The 17,434-nt window shown below is 40.9% G+C and overlaps 1 protein-coding gene across 1 annotated transcript in view; it reads right to left on the reverse strand.

Annotated features, from left to right (window-relative positions):
• The window catches only part of Duox (dual oxidase), a 496,654-nt gene that overhangs the window by 72,416 nt on the left and 406,804 nt on the right, over positions 1-17,434 (reverse strand). Inside the window, exons 12-13 of the mRNA XM_067142192.2 lie at positions 11,382-11,840; positions 10,746-11,095 (exon numbers count right to left, since the gene is read on the reverse strand). Coding sequence (XP_066998293.1) covers positions 10,746-11,095; positions 11,382-11,840 — 809 coding nt within the window. The remainder of the gene's footprint in view (positions 1-10,745; positions 11,096-11,381; positions 11,841-17,434) is intronic.

Genomic DNA, 17,434 nt, shown 5'->3' on the forward strand with positions numbered 1-17,434 from the left:
AAATTGTCAGCGTTAATACTGGTTCATTTGCTGTAACGTCCTTTAAGGGATTGGGATATCTGTGTTCGTCAGCCCAGTGCTCTAGTGAGTATGGAAATGACTTGTGTCTGTGCGGGATCTGTATGAGCGTGTGATATTATTATTGGTTGGGATATGCACGGCAGGATGTGAAATACGGTACGATCCCCGTTGTGCATTGCGTAAAAGTAGAAGAAAGAAGGCAGTTCCTTACGCCAAGGAAAGATGCGTGGGATATGATGTCCAAATGAGTAGCATCGGAATTGGATTATCGAAACACATCGAACGTTTTTTTCAAATGAATAATGGACATGTTATACAACTAAATTAAACGTATCTGCATTTCGTGCTTCCTGCCAGGCTGAGTGGCTCAGATGTTTGACGTGCCGGCATTTTGACTCCAACTTCGCAAGTTTGAACCTGGCCCAGTCCGGTGGAATTTGAAGGTGCTCAAATACTCCTGTGGGACTAAATTCCGGCACCTCAGTGTCTCCGAAAACCATAAAAGTAGTTAGAGGGACGTAAAGCAATTATTATTAATATCAGATCATTAAGAGCTGAAAGACGTGGAAGAAAATAGTAAAATATGCGTGGTTTAGGAGGAAACACAATGAAATGCACGTCATGTGAGGCAATATCGGTCGCAGTAGTCAACTACAGATTACTATGCTCAAGACGAGAACCCTTTCGGGGAAGAGTCAGCTGTTAACCTGGTATTGTGGTTAGCACGAGAGGACAAAGTGTGACAAAACAGGTTTTGTGTACAAACATCAAACATACACATCAACAAATCTGATAAACTTAAAAAAGGTTACACGTGGGAAACATGTAACTATTAACCTGAACGCCAGGCGATCGGTCGCTTTCATGAGTACAAGATGAGTTATCAAATTATACACAATTCACAGATGTCGAACGTATCTAAGAGGATTCCGCCAAAACTAGATCCTACATTTTACTATGACGGTGCTAATAAAAGATCACCGCAGATTACGCTACTGCATGTTAAGATGATGCTGGTGGAATACATCTGTTAAGACATAAGGCTTCAGTAGAAGAATAATAGGAAGATGGTAACAAGAGCCACAGAGTCGAGCAGGACATAGCCGAACAAAGCTCACTTTAGCGACACAGACACAAGTGGCGTGGTCGTAGGAACTACAGTCGTAATAGTAACACTGTTGTAGAAAAGAATGAACTAACATACAGTAGGGGCTCCATAATTCCAGATGGGTGGTAACAAGACTATCTCAAATAGAAAAACACGGATTTACAAACGTACACGAAAACACCTGTGTACATGAAAATTTTAACTATGTTAAACATTACAACACAACAGTTTAGAAAACAAAAACATACAGATTGCCTTCTACTAAAAGAAATTTTATATTGTCCTGTAAATTAAAAAAACCGAGCTTGATAGCTTCAGTCTCTTCAGTGCGGCCAGTATCCAGTAATCGGGAGATAGTGGGTTCGAGCCCCACTGTCCGCAGCCCTGAAGATGGTTTTCTGTGGTTTCCCATTTTCACACCAGGCAAATGCAGGCGCTGTACTTTAATTAAGGCCACGGCCGCTTCCTTCCAGTTCCTAGGCCTAACCTGTCCTATCATCGCTATAAGACATATCTGTGTCGGTGCGACGTAAAGCAAACAGAAAAAGAAAAGAAAAAAGAAAAGCTCTAGGCAACTTTCTTCAGTTAAATGTTAACTTATTGTTCCTATTTCAGTAGCGATGAATATAAAACAAGCATTTTATTGAATTTTTTAAATGTTGTGGTGGTGGTGGTGGTGGTGGTGGTGGTGATTGCTGTTTTTAGAGCATCGGCCCTTAAAAAAGCAAAGTGTCTTCTGTTTTAACTCATAGTGAATAAAAAACAAAATATAAACTGCTCGAACACATGTAATGAATCCAAACCACGTGAAGGGTAGGAATGAGGAACTGCCGAACGTCTTCCATCTGTTGTGTTCAGCTTTCGCCACGTACAAGGCACTCACGCACTGAAACTCTCGATTTATAATTGTTGTTACCGATACATCAATTTTCCTGCTCTGATTTATGAGAATATTGAACTATCGAGTCTCAAAATACTATATAGATTCTGTACTGTACTCCCAAGTAAATGCACTGCAGAAATGGCGTAACATCTGACATACCGAAGTGAAACTTGTAGCAATTGTTCACAGTGACCACCCTGGGCTTCTCTGCAGGCTTCACTTCTCCAAATCCAGTTGCGACACATTCGAGCCAAGACACCAATATTGTTGCTGCTTAAAAAATACGTTCACGGAGGTGATCTGAAGTGGTTACTTGAGTTCGATATACTTTGTTTATCATGTCCCCCCAGACATAAATTTACATTTGAATAAGGTCTGGAGATCTGGCTGACCAATTGATAGTTCCACATCATTCTGTCCACCGCTGAGGAAATGTCTGCAACCATCGTGTAAAATCCATGTGGTTCGGCTTAGTTGAAGCAACACGTCCTCCGAAAGCTCTAGTAAAGTACTGTAGCTACAGGAGCAAGATAACATTAATAAAGATGATTAGGCCATGTAACCGACCTCCAACTAAACCCATCCAGATATTAATTCAGAACCGGTGCTGGAAATTGCCTTGTCCTACTGAATGGGGTGTTGTACAGCTCATAAGTGGGATATTGCGGGTTCGAACCCCTCTGTCGGCAGCCCTAAACATGGTTTTCCATCGTTTGCCATGTTCACACCAGGCAAATGCTGGGGCTGTATCTTCATGAAGGCCACGGTTGCATCCTTCCCGATACTAGCCCTTTCCTGTCCCATCATTGCCATACGGAAAGCTACACCGATCAAATTTATGCAAGTAAGGTGATTGGTACCGGTCTGAGTATCTGAGACGGTTGAGGCCCTGACCTTCCGAACTCCAACTTGGCAGGTTCAATCTTGGCACGTAAATGAACTCCTCTGGTATTAAATTTCGGTACCTCAGCATCTCAGAAAACGGTAAAAATAGTTTGTGGGACGTAAAGCAAAATAACGCTAATTAAGAGAAGATTGGTCAAAGTAACTGACCTCCCACTGCATCCATCCAGATATTGAGAGCCGGTGCTAGAAGTTGCCTTGGTATACTGAGAGAGGATGTTCCACAGCCCATGAGTGAGTTATGTAAATATTAAACACTCCTTGTGTAAAGATTGCCTAATGTGTCACTAATATCCTTGACAGAAATTCTGGATTGCATGCTTGATCAATTAACCAGCGGCAGAAATCCACTCTTAAATCACCACCGAGCTTGATAGCAACAGTCGCTGAAGTTCGGCCAATATCCAGTTTTCAGGATATAGTGGCTTTGAATCCCTCTATCGGCAGCCCTAAACATGGTTTCCCGTGGTTTGTCATGTTCACACCAGGAAAATGCTGGGGCTGTACCTTAATTAAGACCACGGTTGCTTCCTTCCAGATCCTAACCCTTAGATATATCTGTCGCCGTAAGACCTGTCTGTGTCGTGGCGACGTACATCAACTTGTAAAAAAAAAATTGGTAATCAGCTGGTGAAAGACACTGCACACGTTGAATGTGGTCAGGGTGCATTCGCTCTTCATGCAGTGTCCTACGTACGGTCCAAGTTGGCATACCAACGGCACGTTATACTACAGGTACGGCGCCGGGGATCATCGTATACCATTGCCAGGATATCTTGTTCCGCGTCTAGGATTACACTTGGCCGTTCAGGCCCAGACTTTTCATAGCGTGATGTAACACAGCCTGTACCACGAACACGCTGCAGTGCCCTACAGCACGTATCATTGCTGGATATGGCACCTGTCTGTTGGGAAGCCTTTCCCGATAGATTCATGGAGCGCGACCCGTATTCTGTTCTGCCGCACAATACACTAGCAGCATATCATGGTATTCGTGGTTTTCATACACTGACATTATTCAAATACAACAACAACAACAACAACAACAACGAAGTAACTCGTACTAGTACGGATGATAATTCGCCTCTCTGACAGCTGTTATTCATGTGAAGGTCAGGCAGGCAGCTCATACCTCTAGTCCGGTTTCATGAAGGGGGTGGAACCCGTCCAACCATATCCCCATCGCTAGGAACAGCAGACAACCAAACCGGCACGCGACACGTCTAGTGCTCTTGTAGTGCTTTTGTCGAACTGCTTAAGTTGAATATTCTCCCACAGTGTGATTTCATTATCATGGATTTTTGGGAGACCAACTCGCCATATGCAGAAACACCCCGGACATCATTTCTTCATTTTGTAATAGTTATAATCCACAACATAGCTCAAACACAAAACCTATAGGATGTCGGGGGGTGACCGGTTAGTCTGCTAGGCAAAAGCATGTTGACGTGTATGTAAATAAAGTTTCTTACGTCAACGAAAGAACGCACGAGATAGGATTTTCAAGCGAGTAGTATCAGAATTGATTTGTCAAAGCACATTAAACATTTTGCTTCATTCCAATAAGGGACATGTTATAAAAACAAATAAATTAAACGTACCTTCCTATCGTGCTTCCAAACAAAAATAACATGTTTAATGATAAATTAAAGCATTCTGGCTTACTGCTGCTTTTGCAGTGCCTATTCAACGTATCAAAATAAACGTTGCCAGGCTGAGTGCCTCAGGCTGTTCAGCACTGGTTTCATGAACTTAGCAGGCTCGATCCTGGCTCAGTCCGGTGGTATTTGAAGGTGCCAAAATACGCCAGTCTCGTATCTGTAGATTTACTTGCATTAAAAAATACATACATACATAATCATTATAGACTTATGCCTTTCAGCGTTCAGTCTGCAAGCCTCTGTGAATTTACTAAACGTCGCCACAATCCTCAATTTGTAACTAGTGTTGTGGCCTCATTTAGTTCTATACCTCTTATCTTTAAATTGTTAGAAACCGAGTCTAACCATCATCGTCTTCGTCCCTCTCTACTTCTCTTACCCTCCATAGCAGAGTCCATTATTCTCCTAGGTAACCTATCCTCCCCCATTTGCCTCACATGACCCCACCACCGAAGCCGGTTTATGCGTACAGCTTCATCCATCGAGTTCATTCCTAAATTAGCCTTTATCTCCTCATTCCGAGTACCCTCCTGCCATTGTTCCCACCTGTTTGTACCAGCAATCATTCTTGCTACTTTCATGTCTGTCACTTCTAACTTATGAATAAGATATCCTGAGTCCACCCAGCTTTCGCTCCCGTAAAGCAAAGTTGGTCTGAAAACAGACCGATGTCAAGATAGTTTCGCCTGGGAGCCGACTTCCTTCCTACAGAATACTGCTGATCGCAACTGCGAGCCCACTGCATTAGCTTTACTACACCTTGATTCAATCTCACTTACTATATTACCATCCTGGGAGAACACACAACCTAAATACTTGAAATTATTGACCTGTTCTAGCTTTGTATCACCAATCCGACATTCAATTCTGTTGAATTTCTTACCTACCGACATCAATTTAGTCTCCGAGAGGCTAATTTTCATACCATACTCAGTACCAGGCTTTCAGCACAGTCTGCCATTAAGACCAAGTCATCAGCATAGGCCAAACTGCTTAATACATTTCCACCTAAATGAATCCCTCCCTGCCATTTTATACCTTTCAGCAGATGATCTATGTAAACTACGAACAGCAAAGGTGAAAGATTTCAGCCTTGTCTATCCCCTGTAAGTACCCTGAACCAAAAATTCATTCTACCATCAATTCTCACTGAAGCCCAATTGTCAACATAAATGCCTTTGATTGATTTGAATAATCTACCTTTAATTCCATAGTCCCCCAGTATAGTGAACATCTTTTCCCTCGGTACCCTGTCATATGCTTTCTCTAGATCTACGAAACAAACACAACTGCCTATTCCTCTCGTAGCATTTTTCAATTACCTGGCGCATACTGAAAATCTGATCCTGACAGCCTCTGTGGTCTGAAACCACACTGGTTTTCATCCAACTTCCTCTCAACGACTGATCGCACCCTCCCTTCCAAGATGCCAGTGAATACTTTGCTTGGTATAATAATCAATGAGATACCTCGATAGTTGTTGCAATCCTTCCTGTTCCCTTGCTTATAGATAGGTGCAATTACTGCTTTTGTCCAATCTGAAGGTACCTTACCAACACTCCATGCTAATTTTACTACTCTATGAAGCCATTTCATCCCTGCCTTCCCACTATACTTCACCATTTCAGATCTAATTTCATCTATTCCTGCTGCCTTATGACAATGGAGTTTATTTACTATCCTTTCCACTTCCCCAAGCTTAATTTCACCAACATCATTTTCCTCCTCCCCATGAGCTTCGCTGTTTGGATCACCACCAGGATGATTTCCTTTTAAATTGAGAAGATGTTCAAAATATTCCCTCCACCTCTCCAATGATTCCCTGGGATCTATTATGAGTTCACCTGAATTACTCAAAACACTGTTCATCTCCTTTTTCCCTCCCTTCCTAAGATTATTTATTGCTGTACAGAAAGATTTCCCTGCTGCTTGACCTAGCCTTTCCAGGTTATTAACAAAAATCTTCCCAAGACTTCTTTTTGGATTCAACAACTATTTGTTTCGCTCTGTTTCTTTCATCTACGTACCAATCCCTGTCTGCCTCGGCCCTTGTTTGGAGCCATTTCTGATAAGCCTTCTTTTTACGTTTACAAGCTGCTCTCACTTCATCATTCCACCAAGATGTTTGCCTTTTCCCATCTTTACACACAGTTGTTTCTAGGCATTCCCTTGCTGTTTCTACTACAGCATCCCTGTATGCCACCCATTCACTTTCTATATCCTGAACCTGCTTATTGTCTGCTGTTCGAAACTTCCCACTAATCAAATCCATGTACTTCTAATTTCCTCGTCCTGGAAATTTTCTACACTTATTTGTTTGCAGACAGATTTCACTTTCTCTACCCTAGGCCTAGAGATACTTAGTTCACTACAGATCAGATAGTGGTTTGTATCATCGAAAGATCCGCGAAAAACTCATAATACATTCCTAACAGATATCCTGAATTCAAAGTGTGTTAAGATATAGTCTCTTATGGATCTGGTACCCCTAGCCTCCCATGTGTAGCGGTGAATAGCCTTATGTTTGCAGAATGTATTCGTAACATCTAAACCCATACTAGCACAGAAGTCCAGCAAACGCTTCCCATTCCCTTCCATATCTTCCCCACATTTACCAATCACCCTTTCATATCCTTCAGTTCTATTCCCAACTCTCGCATTGAAATCGCCCGCTAACACTATTCTATCCTTGCTGTTGACCCTGACCACGATGTCACTCAATGCTTCATAAAACTTATCAACTTCATCCTCATCTGCACCCTCACATGGTGAATACACGGACAATTCTTGTCCTAATTCCTCCCACTGACAAATCTACCCACATCATTCGCTCATTTACGTGCCTCACAGAAACTATGTTGCGTGCAATGGTATTCCTGATAAAGAGCCCTACCCCAGACTCTGCCCTTCCCTTTCTAACACCCGTCAAGTACACTTTATAATCTTCTCTCTCTTCCTCGTTATCTCCCCTTACCCGAATATCACTTACTCCTAGCACATCCAGATGCATCCTCTTTGCTGACTCAGCCAGTTTTACCTTCTTTCTTCCATAAGCCCCATTAATATTGCTAGTTCCCCATCGACTTCCTTTTTGTTCGCCAAGTTGTTTCCAAGGAGTCGCTCGCCTGTCAAATGGGAGTGGGACTCCATTACTACCATAGGTCCGAGGCTTGCTTAAAATGTCCTGAGCTTGGTAAATTCATGAAGCAGGATGCTACCCTGCTTGCACATACTGCGGTAAAAAATTCTGGTACCTCAGCATGGCCGAAAACCGTGAAAATAAGTTAGTGGAACGTAAAGACAGCAGTAGTAGTAGTAGTAGTAGTAGTAGTAGTAGTAGTAGTAGTAGTAACATTATTATTATGGAAGTTCTAATTAAACAGGTCAATTACAGTCATCATTTTACCTAGCGGCACTTATCGTCCAGTAATAAGCCTTCTGTCCGCCTCTGTGGTGTAGTGGTTAGTGTGATTAGCTGCCCCCCCCCGGAGATGCGAGGGTTTGATTCCCACCTCAGCCGTCCTGGATGTGGTTTTCTGTGGTTTCCCACTTCTTCTCCAGGCTAATGTCGTGATGGTACCTAACTTAAGGCCACATCCGCTTCCTTCCCTCTTCCTTGTCTATCATTTCCAATCTTCCCATCCCCCGCAAATCCCCTGTTCAGCATAGCAGGCGAGGCTGCCTGGGCAAGGTACTGGTCATTCTCCCCAGTTGTATCCCCCGACCCAATATCTCACGCTCCAGGACACTGCTCTTGAGGCGGTAGAGGCGAGATCCTTCGCCGTGTCTGAGGGAAAACCAACCCTCAAATGTAAACAGATTAAGAAGAAGTATAATAAGCCTTCTATACAAATACCCGGCGGCAATTCCACAGTAGCTGTTTTTCCTTCGATCAATGCTCATGCATGTATGCAACTACGGTTTTTGTAATTTGTCTCATTAATAACAATTTCACTGAATACTTATAGACTTTTCTTTCAGTGTCGCCCGTCCTTTCATTGACCTGAAAATTTTATAAATAAGCATAGACAACTCGCATCGTCTATTGTCAGAAATTCATCGTAGACTGTCGCAATAACAGCACAGAAATATTGCGCCAATTTTTCATGTAATCATTAACTATTTCCTTTCATTTTGTCAGCTTGGATCACCGAGTACTGCTATTGGTGACTTATAAATCACACACAACTACACACTTGATTCACATGTATGTGCTGGTACGGATCTTCGACGTCACTGTAAGGATTCTGTGTACTTTTCACACAGAGTACCCTAGACTGGTTTTCGAGTACAACTAGTGGCCTGGCTCGCGAGTCAACCTCCCCTACTTGCCAAGCCTTTAGGGGAAGTGCACAACATTATGTGTTCGCCTGCGATAAGAAACAGGTTCAACAAGCCCTATACTCTGAGAATGACATAACTGGCGTATCCTGCTACGGCCGTTGAAAACACATTAGGCCCTGAAATATTGAGCTCAGTTATGGGAAAACTAATAGAACAAGGTAAAAAGTACATAGCATATATTGTGAGATGTATTTTTCTTTGCCGACTAGCAAAATATCTGCACATAGACCCCTAACACTCTGTATAAGAGGCAGTCTTAATGGTGGAGTTGAGTTATTGTTTATTTGGAGGGTTTTTTTTGTGAGCTCGTGGTGTAGTTCTGATGACATGTTATAGTTAGTGATGGACAAAACTCTTTGTTTGAGATACTCGAGACTGACGTCACTACTCTATGCATCTTCGAGGTCCACGTAGGGATGGGCATAACCCTCGTTTGGGATACTCGAGCCCGACGTCACTATCTTGATGCATCTCGAGGTAAACTTCAATTGGACCTCAGCCAGGATGAATATGGTAGAAACAGAAATGATTAGTAAACGTTGAAGACGAGAAGTCATGAATATGAAAATTAGCAAATGAATATAAAGAATGGATAAGAAATGATGCAAGTGTAATAGATTGATATAAGTCAAAAACAATATTCATTACCCCATGGGTAGATAATGCAAGTATCGAGCTCAAATTATCTTTATTATTATTATTATTATTATTATTATTATTATTATTATTAAATAGCATCGCTGGGTATTATACTCCACTATGTTTTGTGGTGGTTTGAACCTTTTCTTCAAATATTTTTGTTTGTTTTTGTTTTGCAATCGGAGTTTCAGCTACCAAATGTTTGCCTGTTCGTGCAGAAACAACCAAATCACTAATAGAAGTTATTGTAACATTACTGAATATACAAAATAACCAATAGATAAAATCTTTTCCACTTGAACACATGCAATATAAACCAATCATAATGTAAACAAACCTGATTACTTCTTGGCCATGTCATATGATCAGTTAGCTTTGTATCCATATTGCACTGAAAATAATAATCATAATAATGTTATTTGTTTTACGGCCGTCCTAAATGCTAGTTCTTGACAGACGCCGGGGTGTGGGAATTATGTCCTGCAGGAGTTCTTTAACATGCTGGAAGCCAACGATATGGAATTGTTACCTTTAAAACAGTACACTGACAGAACATATTGAACATGCTGTGATAAAAGTGTACATGTTTCGACAGAGGGTTATTATTGCATTACTCTGTGTTTCGTGTTGTACATTTTGGTTATTGAATATTGCAGGCTTTCTCTCTGTTGTAAAAATATTTTCACAGAAATAAGGTTGTTTGCGGTAATAAAACCAAATAAATCATAATAACCGGTTCTACTCTATAACGAACCGCCAGAGACCATGGGTACCACGGGTACCTTCTACCAATATAAACAGAAGGTTTCCCTGAACAATTCCCGGAAGTTCGTCAGTGGAGTTCGGCTTCATCTTGTATATGTGCCTTCAGGTCTGATAATATTGTAGCTGGTCTTGAATGATCCTTTTTATGGGAACGATCTATTTGTTACCATACTTATATAAAATTATAGATAGTCCAGAAGGAGACTTAACCCGAGAACGAGTCCCTTTTCAGATACATCCATACGTATACCAGTATAGGAATATGACCAATTTTCTGCTTGTCTTCTAAGCAAATTTAAGACAATATTTCATTTATTCTGCATCATATTTCTATGTTTTATGTCATATTGTGATATTCTTTTAGGGCACAAACGCATGCATATATAAATCTGAACCATAATGATAATACTAGAACACTTACCTTGCAACATTTGTAGAAGTGTCCAAGAAGTTCTGTTTAGCTCCTTTGCAGTCTAGTCCAATGGCTACAAAGTCACCCTTGTATTCCTTCATCATGTGCTTGAAATCATTGTACGTAAGGAAGTCCTTGTGTTGTAATCCAGCATTCAAGAACATGCCATCTATCAACTCTGTAACATGTTCATCTGAAAGACTGGTGGTACGAGCAATTTCCACCAAAGAGCGCATCATTTCTGAAAGTTCTCCTTTGTCTATGACACCATTTCGGTCATTGTCACACATGTCAAATATAATCCGTAGCTTATCTTCTGTTTTACCACGAGAGAACAGCACAACAGTGTCAAGGAATTCCTGAAATTACATATAAATTGAAGCTGTACAAGAATATGTAGGTGTAACATTTATTTCACAATACTTCTCTGGTTGTATACTTCCCATACTATTCAGTATTGTACAGTACAGTACCAATATCTGTCAGGCTCTTTGCAAACATTCTTTCTTAGTCAATATGCAATTTAAAAATAAGGGAAGCAATAATAAACATATGACAGATACAACATCTGCCACATTTATCCAGTAGTTCTGATGATTACTACTGTTTTAAGTGGGCCAGGCCCTGTACTTTTAGTTCTCTTACCTGGAAAGATATTCTACCATCACCGTCCTTGTCCACAATATTGAACATCTTCCGTACAAAGACATCATCAGGCTTCATTCCCAGTGCACTGGCAAACTCGCTCTTGGACAATGATGTACGCATCACAGTCATTACTTCACCTCCAGCACCTGTATCAGAATCACGTGAACGTCGCCGTTTTTCACCTGGCTTTAATCCAAATGTAAGAGCATACGCTTCACGGAAGAAGTGTTCGAGCCTCTTCTGACGCCGCTCACGGGTCTCTGCATTGGCTAACATAGTTTCACGTGATGCTGGCACAGTTAGTAGTCTCTTTTTATGAGAGCCAAGGAAAGTCTCTAATTTCGATACAAATTTTCGTCGAGCAGCCAACGTATCAAATTCTAATACCAAATCATGATCTCTTGGTACTTTTATCAAAATTATAGGACGTTTTCTGCTAGCAGTACTCTCACCAGCCTAGGAAAAAAGAAGAATGAACATGAATAAGAATTCAAACAGGATCTTGTACTTTCCTACAAGCATTATAAATGAACATTTAAACTCCATAATAATTTTTTGTTTTTACATCCCACTGACTACTTTTACAATTGTTGGAGGTGCCAGAATGTTGTCCTGCAGTAGTTCCTTTATGTGCCAGCAAGTCTACCAACATGAGGCTTGCACATTTGAGCACTTTCATATACCACTGGACTGAGGCAGGACTGAAGATGCCAGCTTTGGCTCTTCCTGTCTGAGCCACTCAGCCTGGTGTATTTCATTAACATTAATACGGTCAATCTCAGATTTTTATGTTTGGTCAGCAGGTTCTGATTCCTCATAAAAGCTTGAAAACCTATGTTTACTCTATAATCTGCTTAAACTAATTTCAGCTCAGCCTCAGGTCAAGTGATGAAGCTCCAACTATCACCAAGATAAAGGAATATACTGGTTGGAGAGGCCAGTTTTACATCTCTGTGGTGATAAATGAATTATCATAGTGTGTTACAGGAAATACATTTTTGAGGAAAGTGGAATACCAGAGAAAACCTTCCCCACCTCAGCTTTGCCCAGCATATTCACATGAAATCACCACCTTTTGACCCAAGAATTCAATGATGAAAGGCTGACACCTACTTGCCTAAGCCATAGAAGGGACTACTGTGTTCAATACTTATCAAAAGGTCTGTAGAGTTTTTTTTACCTTGAATAATTCAACACAGAGTCCATCTATCTTTATCTATATCTTCTAATTATGAATCCATTAAACTTGTAAACAAACACTCTACCCTCATTTGTATAAGGTAATGCCTCCACTTTTGACTCATCTTGTGATATTACACAGTATTCTTGTATCTAATATTTAATAAACACCAAGGAAAATTGCTAGAATTTCAGTATAATGTGTAAGTTACAGAGAGGGATAACTAAATTATTTTAATAAACAATATTCTAATTATTAACAAGAGTTTTCTGAACACACTTTCTCTATTTTTCCTGCAAATCAGCCACTATTGCTCCATCATGAAAGGAATATTGCAGTTTTCCTGATCCACATGTATATTATATTTTTTAATGTGGCATTTGCTAGGTTGAAGTAGAAACCAGTTTTTTATTTTTTTATTTTTACAGGTACACTCATGTTGAATTGTTGGTGTATGACAGTTATTTTTGAATGCTTGCTAAACCGATCTCATCAATTGAATATATAACTTAAATATATATATATTTTTGGATACTGTGCTGGCTTTTATGAAAAATCTTGAATGGGCTCAAAAGTCTATTCACTGGTAGCAACTAGGGACCCCTCTTCGGAGGCAACCCTGCCCAGAGAGTGGCGCCCCTGCCCATGTGATTTCCAGAGCACAATGACTTGGTGTCCCAGCTCAGGTTTATGATTGAAGACCTCAACGGAATCTACAGCGAAAAAAGATGGACTTTGGAATGGTGGAGATTGCGGAGGAGGCAGCCCAGTACTTGGGGAAAAGTATGAGGCAGTATTAATCAGCAGCATTTGTTCCCCATGAAAGGGTGGCCTGAATAACTGCTGGCAGTAGCTCTAAAATGTTTTTGGGTGCGGCGACCCCATCATAAAAATGAGTGATGGTAAATATCGGCCTCGGAAAAGGTTAGGGACATACCCTGAGGGCGACGCGCAGTTCTTGTGCTGGGTAACCAGCAACCAATATTATGAAGGCGGGTATAATTAATGTTATGACCCTGACAGGATAGTCAGGGGAGTTGATTGACTTTGTGGAGAAAGAGAATGTTACAATGATGAGACTGAGTTAGGTTAATTGGAAAGGAAAGGGAGTGAAGAAGATGAGTAGAGGAGGAGGTGATTGTTAACAAAACTCTGAATGAAAATGTGGATAAGGTAAGCTAAGTTAGTGACAGAATGATCAGAGTATGACTTAAGAACGAAAGGATGAGTTAAAGATTGTTCCAAGTTTATGAACCCCAAACTGGAAACAGTGAGGAAAAGATAGAGGAATTCTTGGAAACACTTGAGGAAGTAATCACCAATGTGGAAGTTATAGTCATGGGAGACTTCTATGCATAGGTTGGAAATGACAGTATAGGAAATGAAGAAGTGATTGGTCTTTGCGGATATGGAAAAGAAACAGCGAGGGAGATAAGTTGATTGATTATTGAGAGAGGAACAGAATTATTGTGGTTAACACTTGATTTGGAAATAAGAATAGTAGAAAGATCATTAGATATGGGTGGGGTGAAAGATGGACAAAAAACAGTTATTGATTTACTTTTTGGTTAAGAAAACAAATCGTAAGCAGTAAATGGGTGTAACAGCACTACCAGGTGAGGCATGTGATGGAGATCACAAGTAGTGATGGCAAAATTGAAAATATGTAAAACTGGGAGAGTAAAAGTAATAAGACAGAAGAAAATAAAAGTATGAACATTAAAAGATAAAAGAACTCAGGAGAAATTTCAGGAGGAATTCAAACAGCAAATCCCTGTATCAGAAATGGAAAATGTAGAAGAAGACTGGACCAAATTTGAAAACACATTTGTAAGCTGTGCAGAGAAGATTTGTGGCATAACATCAGCAAGAGTGAAGGAAAAGGAGACACCTTGGTGGAATGGAAAGGTGATGGAGGTTGTTAAACAAAAGAAGGAAGCATGGCAAGAACGGAATAGAGATAGTAAAGAAGGAAGTAAGATGAAGTATCACAAAATTAAAAGTAAGTATAAAAAAGTGGTAAATGAGGAAAAGGAAACAATGTTGGGATAGATTCACACAAGAGTTGGAAAATGGTGGAAAAAGGATGTTGTATGGATTGATTAAAAATAAGAGAAAAATATCTACACTAAACAAGTAAAGGAAGAGAGTGGAAATGTAGTAACAGATCCAAAGGAGATAAAGAATTGGCAAAAAGAATACTTCAATAAACTCCTGACTGTGAGAAATGATGCAGAAGACAGTGTAGTGAGAAATGAGCGACATAGAAATGGAGAGTGATATTGCAATGGCAGAGGTAGGAATGGCTATTAAACAAATGGAAACAGGAAAAGCAGAAGGGATGAATGAAAAGTGTGTGGAAATGATAAAGGCAGCAGGATCTATTGGTCTACATTGGTTATAACGTACGATTCAGCCGCCCCTTCTAATTTAGTTTTATGCAACCCACAATGTTAATTCCATCCTGAAAACATTTGCCCTGCCGATATACTCAGAAAACACAACCAGATATCTTGGTATTTACCACCTACCATGATAGGACACCGTAAAATTATACTCTTATTTAATATTGGAAGGCATGCGTATGCCTTCTTGATCATATGAACCTGAAACGCCGGCTAAACTCTAAATTCATATTGTGACCGCAGTAAACCTAATACATGCTATAAGCTGCACAGTGTGCCGTACAGAACCGTAGCGGGTTTGGTAAAGGTGCAGCGGGGAGGGCTTGCATGTGAGGTGGGAGGTTCGAGTCTGTGGCGAAGATTCCATATTTTTGAAATATTTGTTTAATACATACCGCACGTAATGTACATTCAATACCCACTTTCGTGCAAATTGTGTGTGAATGAATGTGTTTGTGGCCCTAAGAAGGGACAATTAGTTAGCAGGCTTGACACATATGTACCGGAAATAAGAAAACTGCCCTGACAATGTATTATCGCAGCAAATGCTCAATGTGATGACCGTTTTGGTTTATACACATTTGAGCCTGGTGTCCAATAGATAGTCTTGTGCGCTGAAGCATTCCAGGTGTAATTGCTCGGCAGGCGTCCGTGATGAGTTGCCGGTTTTCCAGCGCTTGAGTGTAAACGACGTTCTTCAGACCCCCCACAAGAAGAAGACTAACAGCGTTAAATCCGGTGATCTGGCGAGCCAAGAAACAGGGCCTCCTTGTCCTAACCCATTTCCCTGGCAATTCGTCGTTCAGATGGTTACGAACGGGTAAAGTCGAATGTGGCAGAGCTCCATTCTGTCGCAACCACACCGTCAAATGATCGTGCAAGGGCACATCCTCCAGCAGAAGTGGGAGTTCCTGACTCAGAAAGTGCAGGTGGCATGGGTCCGTCCAATGGCCCTCAAAGAAATAAGGTCCAATCAGACCATCCCCCAAGATTTCACACTACACGTTCACTCCCAATCATACTTGATGGGACACCTGTTTCATCCAGCGAGGATTGCCCGGATTCCAATAGTGCACGGTATGGTGATTGACGTTCCCATTATTGTGGAAGCGCGATTCGTCCACAAAAAAGATGTGTGATATGAATGCTGCATCATTGTCTAGCCTGTCTAATAGCCACAGACAGAACTCCATTAGAGTTTTGAAATCCCACCCATGGAGCTCTTGGTGTAGCCCAATATGGTATGGGTGAAATTTATATTCATGCAGTAGTCGTCAGATGGACGGCTGGATGGTGTTCAGCTGTTGTGCAATCACCCTTTTACTGATGTGTGGATTATTGTGAGCTGCCTCCAGAGTGGCCTCTTCTGTTTCACCAAATGTAATAGGCCTATCGCAGACTGGTGGCTGCTTGAAAATCATACCTGTTGTTCTTAGGCGTCTTTCAACACGGCGGAATGTCGTAGCAGCAGGGTGTCGCCTGTCTTGGTACAGACGTAGTGCCTTGCATGCGTTTTGTCTTGCTTCCCCATAAATGAGGTGCATGACAACGTATTCCTCTGTGGAAAACATGCCAAAGGACAGCAGAGATTACATTCAGACCCTAACCAGTGAAGTATGTGCAGGGCACAAGATGAATAATAGCGTCGTTCTACTGTTGTAATGTGGCAAACATGGGCCTGTGTTTACATATTCAAACATCATACCAATGCAAAAATATTCGAATGATGCACGATTCGAACTGCCGATGGCACGTTCCATTGATTGCTAGGCTAACACCTAACCACATCTGCTAATTTACTCTGCTGGGAACATTCTGGTAGTACGGCGAGAGCAGAGTACATTCCATCTGGTTCAGTGTTTAATAACAACAATAATAACAATAAAATAGCAAGCATCTCCTTAGAGAATCTGTCATATTTAATTACACCATTAGCTGATTTCATCTGACCTACCAATGCCCACTGAACATCAGTTCTTCCTTTTGCCAGGTCTGTTTCTTCGAGCTGAAAGTTACAGAACTGGGAGTGCAGAATATCATGTTCTTTATCTAAATGTTACATTTCACTATTCAGAATATTCGTAAACTTGTTAATGAAAAATCTAAGGCTAGAAAATGACTCCTTACTTATAGCAGAAATATTTGCAACTTCTGCATTAAGTAAAACTTCATCTTTGAAGGGAAATTTGTGTACCATGTAGTCGCATGATGAAGAGAAACACTTTCTAACAGACTTAAAGAATATGCACTTTTCCTCAGACTTGAAAGTGTTCACCAAAACAAATGCAGAATTCCCTATCATCAGATCATAATCATCCTTTTGATTTGCTGGAGTATGATCTACATCAAGGAGAGAGGAGGTGCTTTTAATAACATGTGGTTTCACAAACCTTGCCATCACATTCTTCAATAGTTCCTCCAAAACTGACTTCGGTAAGTGGATGTGCGGCATACTTGAGTGAAGA

The sequence above is a fragment of the Anabrus simplex genome, chromosome 2 (assembly GCF_040414725.1).
Source record: "Anabrus simplex isolate iqAnaSimp1 chromosome 2, ASM4041472v1, whole genome shotgun sequence".
In the NCBI taxonomy this organism is placed as follows: Eukaryota; Metazoa; Arthropoda; class Insecta; order Orthoptera; family Tettigoniidae; genus Anabrus; species Anabrus simplex.